Raw genomic sequence first — 10582 nt, forward strand, 5'->3', positions numbered from 1 at the left:
AGACAGACAGACAGACAGACAGACAGACAGACAGACAGACAGACGGGAAATCACTGCTTATAACCAAAAAAAAAAGTCTTCCCGGATAATACAATGTCTTCATTTTCAATAGGCTATTTATATAGAGGCCTATATGTTTCTATTTCAGACTTTTTATCAACAAGTTACAGGCTTACAGTGCCTTTTATTCTAACCCGAGTGAAGGACTAGTGGCAGAACTGACTGCCCCCCCCCTCCCTCGCTCTCTCTCGCTCTCTCTCTCTCTCTCTCTCTCTCTCTCTCTCTCTCTCTCTCTCTCTCTCTCTCTCTCTCTCTCTCTCTCCTTTTTTTCTTTTATTTTTTTCCTTAAATGTATTAAGGGCTGGAGATGGAAATGTATGTATGCCTGCTAGCCGGGGAAATGCCTCGGGAGCCATTACATCAGTCCAAATGACAATGATTCAAATCAGCCTTTTTCCTGCTGCACTAAATCTATTGAGCGACTAGACTGACACTTTGGCTTGTTAGTTACCTACTAGCCTACTACTATCCCCAGCAAAAACCACTACTTTAAACCCTAAAGTCGATTTTCTTTTTAGGATACTTTTGCCGGAATTTCGCTGGAAAAAAAATAACCCAAGTTATTACATCTGTGTAGTCATAATTTCGGGGGGAAAAGGGGGAGTATCAGGTTTTTTTCCCTTTTTTTCTTTTTTTTTTGGAGTGGAGTGGAGTCTAGCTTAATTGTAGCCTATAATAATCCTGTTGCCCCAGAGGCGTTTGGTTTGGGCAGCCCCCCGGAGCAAAGAATTCATTTTCAGCTTCTTTTTCTCCTCTGTTATTTAGAGACGGAGGATTATTGGCTTTTCTTCTTCTAACAGACAGATCATCATCGGGCAGTTTTCATTTATTATTGTCAAAAAAAGGAGACAGACAAGAAGAAGCAGGAAGAAATATACGAAGCGGAATTTCATCATCAACATCATCAACAACAACAAAAAAAACGTATAGAAATAAAGAGCAGAGAAGGGGATCTCGAGAGACACCTCTTAAATGTACAACCTTGTGCAGTACAAGGTAAGAAGAAGCGCCGCTTCGTGCGTAACTGCGCTTTAGTGGAAAGAGACGCTTTGATGAGAAAGCAGTCACACAGTCAAAACCTCGCAAGTGGATCCGCGTTCATTCTGTTCAGTTCTGCCGTTTATCGTGTTTTATTTAAACTGTTTGAGGATTATTATAGGCTATCGTGCCAAGAATTTGGTTTGGATTGTTCATTGTGGTGCTGGATTGGTATTTGTTGTAGTTCTCCGAAACACTCGGGGCATTTGGCGCACACACACACGCACGCACCGCACACACACTACACAAGACATACACGCACACACACACACACACACACACACACACACACACACACACACATCAAGCTGGGGGAGATTGAAAACCGGCACGGATTCCCTTCTTTCTACGGACTCCTACAATGTTTGAAACGGTACAGTAAAAAATATTAGAATATATATATTTAAATAGTTTAGCCCTTATAATCTACTATCCTATTTGTAGTCTCGTTTCGGGGTGAAAGTCTAGCCTCTGACCCGGTGTAGTGCGAACAGAATGATGTCCGTTATGTCAAAACAATGTCGAGGATCTATGTGTCTGTTCCGTCAAAACACTGTTTTTTTAACGCATCTCCATCGATCAGGCTGCGTTTATGAATGAAGCGTGTCTTCTAGATAATAATGCCTTTATGCACAGCGAGAATAAGACGCCATGTTGAGCATTTTGTACAATTAGGCAGCTTTACTCTGGGACTGACTATAGGGCTGACTGATCGTTTTCATGTGGAGTAGCTGTAGTGAACTGTTGAATAACGCTGCGGTGTATTGTATTGTAGGCTACTATTCTTCTTATCATTCCATTTGTAGCCTTAACTAGCCCTATGATATGTTTTTAACGTGGTCGTTAGCTTTTTGTATATCGTTTAAGTTATAGCCAGTGAAGAGCTGCTGCTGTATGTGCTTTGGATCTGTAGCCCATAGTGGTGGGAAACACACGAATAAAGGCAGTTTTGTTGAGAAAGTTGTAGTTTGCCTTTGGCAGTAGGCTATTATTACCTTTGTGGCTTTGTGTGTGTGTGTGTGTGTGTGTGTGTGTGTGTGTGTGTGTGTGTGTGTGTGTGTGTGTGTGTGTGTGTATGTGTGAGTGTGAGTGTGAGTGTGTGTGTGTGTGTGTGTGTGTGTGTGTGTGTGTGTGTGTGTGTGTGTGTGTGTGTGTGTGTGTGTGTGTGTGTGTGATACTGATATGATTTGTTGATTGATTGTGAGGGGAGGCAGGGATAGTGTCTGTGTTTAACATTGTAATGCCCATCACAGCGTGAGAGTTGGCTTAAATGGGATACAACCCATGTGTCCCCAAACATTCTCCTCTTCTTTTTCTCTGGAATATGAAAAGTTGCAAATATAACTATATTATCCCACTAATGGCAATGGGCAACACCCTGGAAAATGTTTGCTCTCCCACTTGGTGCCCAAGGGCACATCACTTAGAGCGAAAAAGAGCCGATCTGAACGGAGTCTGTTCCCATTTTGAGTCTATACACCATATGTGGAAGAACTAGTTACTAATTGTTTTCCAAGTCATGATTATTTAAAGTTGTTTCCAATCATTTAGCCCATCCCTATAGTGTCTGTTTAGATCTCATGCCAGCTTTGACTAACCTCCCAGCTATGGAGCAGATTTGTAGTTCCGCTGTTGAATAAAAAACCTTTTACTGTCCTCAGAATTTTCTGTTAAATATCATAGGAAACATAAAGTAGGCTATTAATGGAGGCCTGGATGGGTCAATGGTTTACGGTAGAACTTGCCCATAATTAACTGGACTCTTGGCTGAACCATGAGCAGATATGACATAAGTAAACTTGATGTGTTTCCTGAGTTTTCCAAGTCCTCCACTGGGCCCTACGTTATCCTCTAATCAGGGGTCGTATTGCATGACCTGAGGCGCCTTCCCCAATCTCCAGGAGACCACAGAGTACGAAAATCAGTGATTTATACCCAAATAGTGATTGTCTTCTCTAATGCCCAAATCCACTTGACAAAAACATTGTGGTGTGCTGTAACAGCTACTCTGATACTTGTCCCTAAAACATTTCCCGCAGTCAATATAAATGCTTGTTAACTGTCTATAGTTACCTCGCTTGTGGTCTGGACTGGATCCTGGTGTAGGTGCTCTTGTTATGACGTCCCACTATCGATTCTGACAGCTATTGTTTGTGCAGCAGCACAGATAACATGCATGTTGTTAAAGTGGTCTGACAATCATCTACGTCGTTGGATCACCCTGATGATGTTTTTTTGTGCACTGTGTGTGTGTGGTTGTGCGCGTACGTGCGTGCGTGTGTGCGTGTGCGTGTGCGTGTGTGTGTGTGTGTGTGTGTGTGTGTGTGTGTGTGTGTGTGTGTGTGTGTGTGTGTGTGTGTGTGTGCGTGTGTGCGCGTGTGTGCGTGTGCTGAGAACAAAGTTGCCAGAATGCCCTGGATTCCTTGCTCTCAGATTGGTGGTTGGTGTGTCTGGGCATATCACGTCTAACACATAAGGCGACCCTTAATTAGAATATAGCAGCAGCAGTTTGTTTTATCCCCCTGGAGGCTGACACCTAGCATTCCTCTCTCTCTCTCTCCCCCTCTCTCTATCTCTCCCTCTCTCTCTCTCTCTCCCTCTCACTCGTTCCCCCTAATAAGCATCCTCCTATCCTCGCCTCCGGTGTCTAAAACAAAAAAAGATGCAAACATACTTAATTAGAGCGGTGGCAATAATTTCTAAGCTAAATATGAGACCAGACAGGAATGGAAGTGATCTGATAGGATTCATCAGGAGTGTGGAGCCGGTTGAGAAGGATATATCATCTGCTTTCCTTGAGTGATATAGAGCATCATCACTCATTTTCTTTTTTTTTCCTCCATGGCGTTTATATACACTTGTTTCCAGGAAGGAAGAAGCATGTCTCGCCTCTCTCTGACCCGGTCCCCGGTCTCGCCTCTGAACACCCAAGGAATCCCTCTCCCGGCTCAGCTGACGAAGTCAAACGCCCCGGTTCACATCGATGTCGGGGGACACATGTACACCAGCAGCCTGGCGACCCTCACCAAGTACCCTGACTCCAGGTAAGAACCTCTCTTTTACATGATGCTAAAATGTAGTTTTCTTTTAATGTACGTGTGTCCTTTATTTAACATGTAAACTATACCCTACACACTATGTTTGACATTTAGCAAACATTGCCTCAATACATTGAAAAACAGACCATCAGGTTTCTCCCCCCCCCCCCCTGTGTAGTTGTTTCTATTTATAATATAAAACAATATATTATGCTCCATTTAAATATTGCAATGCGGATGTGCAGTCTTTTTTTATAATCAAACTTTCAATTAATTTCTAAATCAGTTTTCAGTCAACTGTTAAGTGACATTTTGAAATTGATGCTTTAATCAAGTTGAATAGCTTGATCGTGCATAATGTGAGTGGTTGGTGCCTATGGTTTGAATTCAACTGATTTGCAGCAGAATTGTGACAAATCAGATAAATGTCATGATTAATATTAGGCATTTATATACTACAATGTAATACGATAATGAAAAACCACAGTCTGTCTTCATGACAATGATATATGCAACAGCTCGAGCTGCTGTGAGGAATCCTATAAGAAAAAAGAAAGACAACTTGACATGAGATCCCTCATCCCACTAACCAAAGTTTATATGCGACGTGGGAATTTAATACACATGTTGTGTTGTCCATGAAATCAACAGCCAGTAAATTTAATATCACTGACAATAGCCATTTCTGTGGTACTGCTGCTAGTGCAAATTACGACCTGTTTTGGATCAGAAACACTGAGCCACAGGTTGACTGTTAACTGTTAACCCATTGAGACCTGGGACGCATCTGTGTTATTTTTTTATCTGAGCTAAAAAGCACTATTTTACACTTTGGCTATTAAAAAATAGCAGATATACAAGCTCATAGCGCGGCACCGAGTGCCGCGCTATGAGCTTGTAGATCTGCTATTTTTGAAAAATTGTGAAAATGTGAAAATCTTTCAATATATATATCCATTTAAAGCAATTGTTTTACTCAAATCTTTGCTTCTGGGGGTCCCTGGAACAAAATATTTTGAGATAGGGGTCGGCGGCCAAATACATATCATTTTGGGGGTCCTTGACATGAAAAAGATTGAGCACCACTGACATAGAAACACACGTTGTTCAGAATACTGTTGGGATTTAGGAGACATGTAGAATCGGCTTCAGGTCTCAATGGGTTAAAGTGTGGCCACACAGACCACCACTTTCAAACTTTTTGTGATTTATATATATAGCCTTTATATATATAGCCTTATTATATATTTGTCTCACATGCTACTAGTGTACATCATAGCAAGTGTCATCCCATTGAAGAGACATCATAATAAGTGGCATTATGCCATCAGTCTTGATTTGACTTCACATGGCCGGGTCCCGTCTCTGCCAAGATAAACATGCATCAGTGCTGTGCAGGAAGACTTGCCAAATTGGCTACAGGAAATGATCCCCATAATCCCGGGATGATAAACCTTTGATATTTACAGTGTAACTGACAGCCCTCTCAGTTTCTTTTCTCTTTTCTTTTTCTTTTTTAACGTCATTTGAAGGAGAATATATGGCTAATTTCATGCAATGGCTTAATCTTTTTTATTATTATTATTATGTATTAAACATAATACGTATTACTGCAGATCATCACTGATCATCACTGATATTTCTAGGGTATGTGCTAGCTATTGTTGGATGGTGCTGGGTTTTGCCACAGTAGAAACGTCCACTGTATAAACGTCCACACTATAAACAGTTGTCACCGTTTTAAGAAGTATGTGGTGAGTGCAGGGCATACATCTGCATGTTCATCAAAGCTATCAGTGGAAATGCTGATAAATATAAGTTTGATTGGAATTAGTTTTGAATGGAATGTAATTATTACAGTGGAGGAGTCTTTTGAGGAGCTCCTGAGATGCTAGATTAGACAAAGTTATTCATGCAGAACCCATTGGGGCATGAAACCATGCAAATGGAGCAGAGAGTCATGTCAGGGCTTCCAAACTGTGTTTTTTACACTGAGCTAAAACCCTGATAACAAAAATGTGAATGTTGGTTGGTGTTGTCTCTCACACACACACTTTCTCTTCCTTTAAATCTGTCTCTGTGTTTCTCTCTCTCTCTCTCTCACACACACACGCACGCACACGCACTTTCTTTCTCCCTCTTGGTCTAACCCTCTCACACACACAAACATTCTCTCTCTCTCTCTCTCTCTCTCTCTCTCTCTCTCTCTCTCTCTCTCCCTCTCCCTCTCTCTCTCTCTCTCTCTCTCCTCCTCAGTGTACATTTGGCCTCAGGGCTCCACTTTCCACTGGAGCCAGTGGAAGGAGGAGCCCTTTTGTGTGAATTAGGATAATGGCTGACAGCAGAAAGCAAAACAATTACACTGGGTAGCCAGAGCGTACATGTACTTTAGGCCACATCCGGTAAAAGCAGGACCCCATCATCACCGAAAGAAGGAGAGGAGGAAAAAAAATCCCCTGAAAGTTGACAATTAAAAGAACAAGGTTAAGGTTTTTTTTTTTTTTAAGGTGATGATTACTTTTAATAGATTGCCCCCTTAATAATGCAGTGTGCGAAGAGAAAGTTAGTCTAGTAACTAATGTGTGGCTATTTATCTTCCTCTGCGAGGGCCATATTAAGGGACAGGGGTCATGAAACATTGATGCACACTCTGTGTGGCTTTCAAAGACGACAGGCTCAATGTTTCACTGGGAAAGAAGAGTCTCAGGAAATGTTCCACAGACAAGGACACTGTTTTGGGTGAACATTTCTTTGTGCGTGTGCGTGTGCGCATGCGTGCGTGCGCGCTTGTGTGTGTGTGTGCGTGTGTGTGTGTGTGTGTGTGTGTGTGTGTGTGTGTGTGTGTGTGTGTGTGTGTGTGTGTGTGTGTGTGTGTGTGTGTGTGTGTGTGTGTGTGTGTGTGTGTGTGTGTGTTTCCAGAGATGATGGAACAACATGCAATGTGTGACTGTTGTTGTTTTGTTTACTGGTGGAGTGATTGATGTACAGTTGGGGCATGGGGAAATATATTGATATTATATCCATATCGTGATATGAGACTAGATGTCGCCTGGGATTTTGGATGATGATGGCATACATAAGTTGTCTAATTAAAAAGTACATTGATAATATCGTCCCAGTACAATTTTATTATTGTCAAAATATCAAGGTATTTGGTTTAAAAAATTAATAAGTGATTTAAAAATTGTAGTACTTTTACTTCTACTCCACTACATCTTAGAGGCAAATATTTTACTTTTACTCCACTACAATTATTTGAAAACTGTAGTTACTAGTTACTTTGCAGATATGCATTATTACATTATAAAAACATACATTAACCACTTTAGCCCTCTTTTATACCTAGGCTATTTTCAAAATATTTTTGTACTTTTACTTTCGGTACTTTAAGTACATTTTGATACCAACACTTTTGTACTTTTACTCAAGTAAATGTTGAATTCCGAACTTTTACTTGCAACCGAGTACTTCTGCATTGCAGAATTGATGCTTTTACTTAAGTAAAACATTTGAGTACTTTTTCCACCACTGGTTAATGTAGGTTTTGCACAAATGTCCGCTGTCTTGAGGTTCAGCCGCGCAGAACGTAATGTAAATGTAAGCTAAATCTGGACCATTATTTGTCCTATATGTGAATGTCTTTTTTTTTTAATCATGAATACGATTAGTACGATTAGTCTCCTATATACAGTAGGCCTAAATATACAGTACTTATTAGGTAGAGTGTGGCCCCCCCACCAACACAGAGGTTAGAGGGCACATCCTCCACGTAGCTCCATGGATAAGAGTGTGATCCTAACACCATCAGGGTTAGGCCTTCCAACTCCCTGCTGGGCCGCCCACGCTAGTACAAATTAATCCGCTCGGATACTAATGTGCATCGTTTTTAGGACAGCGGTTCTCAACTTGTGGGTCGGGGACCCTCCGGGGGTCCTTGGAGGGGTACCAGGGGGTCCCCAGGCAAAATCAGTTAATATAGCGTCACCAATCATTTTAACCACGTTAACCATATTTTATAGTTTGGGCTGCGCTTATGAGCTTGTATATCTGCTATTTTTGAAAAATCGTGAAAACTTTGAATATGTATATTTTTAATCGAACATTTGTTACTAAAATCTTTGCTTCTGGGGACCCCTGGAACAAAATATTTTGAGATGGGGTCCGCGGGCCAAATACATAACAATTTGGGGGTCCTTGACATGAAAGAGATGACAATTTAAGGACTTTTCAAACCTTTTTAATACCTAAAAAAGAAAAAAACTGCATCAAAAGTAATCAACAAACTATACTATAAAAACTGGTCAAACATTGGCCAAATTGTCAAAATAATATAAGAAAGAGGTAACAGTTGCGAAAATAAGTAGATCTACAAGCTCAAGCTAGTGAGCTTGTAGATCTGCTATTTTCACAATATTTATCTATGGAACGGAGTCAACCTTAATGTAATGCCTCAACTCCTACAATTCCAAGTGCTTGTCAGGGTAGGGAGGGGGGGGGGGGGTCCACAGTTCACTTTATGATAATTTTGCTGCGGCCTGAAAAGGTTGAGAACCACTGGTTTAGTAGAATTCAGCCAAATGGTGTCTAATAAAGTCATCATGTTAAACTCTACCACCCGCACTGGGAAGGCTTGGCATTAAGCCAGAGCATGACCCTTGGGAGTCGGACGAATCCAAGCTCCGCCCCCAATCACCCCTGGTTGGTTGGTTGCTTGTTTGCTTGCCGTCTTTCGAGCCAGTGGTGGAAAAAGTACTCCATTTTTTTTACTTAAGTAAAAGTATCAATACTGCAATGTAGAAATACTCAGTTACAAGTCCGGAATTAAAAATTTACTTGGTTAAAAGTACAAAAGTATTGGTATCAAAATGTGTTAAAGTGCCAAAAGTAGTAAGTACTCATTGTGCAGAATGTCCCATTTCACAAGTTTTCACAAATAAAATGTGAAAGAAAATAGCAGATCTACAAGCTCACAATGCTTGTAGAACATTGTGAGCTTGTAGATCGGCTATTTTCGAATGACTGAAATTATAGGGCTGAAGTGGGTAATGTATGTTTTGGAATAATAATCAAAATCTACAAAGTAACTAAAGTTGTCAAATAATTGTAGTGGAGTAAAAGTGTCATGCTGACTGCTTATTCATTTGTATAGGAATTGAGAAAAACAGCTAAAATACAAATTAATAAGCAATCAGCATGACACTCTCACACACGTAGTGGAGTAGAAGTAAAAGTATAGAAAAATGGAAATACTCCATTAAAATAAAGACATCTACTTAAGTACAGTACTTGAGTAAATGTACTTTCCACCACTGCTTCGAGCGCACAACTGTTAGATGTCCAGCTTAGCGTCCGCTATAGAGGCCATAGAGTTCATTAGAAAGGGTTTTCTGTGTTTGGTGGTGGTGGTGGAACCGGCTCGTTAACATGCACCTGACCCTCCCACACCGCCAGCTATGAATATCGGGTCGTTAGCTAAACCAGCTAACTGGCGTATAGCGAGGAGGAAGTCTGACATGTGTGGGTCTGTGAGATGTTCCCACACACACACGCACGCACGCACGCACGCACGCACGCACGCACGCACGCACGCACGCACGCACGCACGCACGCACGCACGCACGCACGCACGCACGCACGCACGCACGCACGCACGCACACACACACACACACACACACACACACACACACACACACACACACACACACCACCCGCCGCATGCCTGCACCTCCATTTGGCACCGCCGGGACGGGAGAGATCTGAGCAGCTCCTGTCCTTGACAGCCTCCTACACCCACCACCTCTCTCTCTCTCTCTCTCTCTCTCTCTCTCTCTCTCTCTCTCTCTCTCTCACTCTCTCTCACTCTCTCTCTCTCTCTCTCTCTCTCACACTCTCCTCTTTCACTCTCCCTGTGCAGTCTCCCGCTCTCTCTCACTCGTCTTCACCCATCTTCTTTTTCTCTCTCTTCCCACTCCCTCTTTCTTCTTTCTCTCTTTCTTTCACTCTCTCTCTATCTCAGTCGTTGCGTCTCTCGTACCCCGGTACTCCCCCCCCCCCACACACACACACACCTCTCTACCTGTTAAAAAGGACAGAAAGAAAGAGAGTAGGAAGTGAGGGTTAATTTCTCTGGAGCTGAACCCCCCCCCTCGCCCCAATCAGTGATTTTTACTAAAAGGAACAAACTGAGACCAAGGGAGATACAAAGAGAGAGAGAGAGAGAGAGAGAGAGAGAGGGAGAGGGAGCGAGACAGAGAGGGAGGGAGGGAGAGAGAGAGAGAGAGAGAGAGAGAGAGAGAGAGAGAGAGAGAGAGAGAGACGGGTGGAAGAGAAAGAAAAAGAAAAACAGGCAGCATTTTAATTGCTTTTTAAAAAAGTGGAGATGAAAAACAGAGTTTAGCCTGCAGGGGTATGGTGAAATTCTAGCTGGAAGAATTGCAAGACCATA

The 10582-nt window shown here is 42.0% G+C and overlaps 1 protein-coding gene across 3 annotated transcripts in view; it reads left to right on the forward strand.

Annotated features, from left to right (window-relative positions):
• Positions 1-416: 416 nt before the first annotated feature.
• The window catches only part of kctd15b (potassium channel tetramerization domain containing 15b), a gene marked incomplete at its 5' end in the record, with an annotated part of 58650 nt that continues 48484 nt past the window's right edge, over positions 417-10582 (forward strand). Inside the window, 2 exons of one of the 3 annotated variants that reach the window (XM_080439578.1) lie at positions 417-1056; positions 3967-4142. In XM_080439578.1, coding sequence (XP_080295704.1) covers positions 1033-1056; positions 3967-4142 — 200 coding nt within the window. Of the gene's footprint in view, positions 1057-1348; positions 1472-3939; positions 4143-10582 lie in introns of those variants that run through there. The other 2 variants (XM_080439579.1, XM_080439577.1) reach the window with 2 other exon arrangements.

Source organism: Gymnoscopelus braueri (assembly GCF_963280865.1).
Source record: "Gymnoscopelus braueri genome assembly, chromosome: 1".
NCBI classification, from domain to species: domain Eukaryota; kingdom Metazoa; phylum Chordata; class Actinopteri; order Myctophiformes; family Myctophidae; genus Gymnoscopelus; species Gymnoscopelus braueri.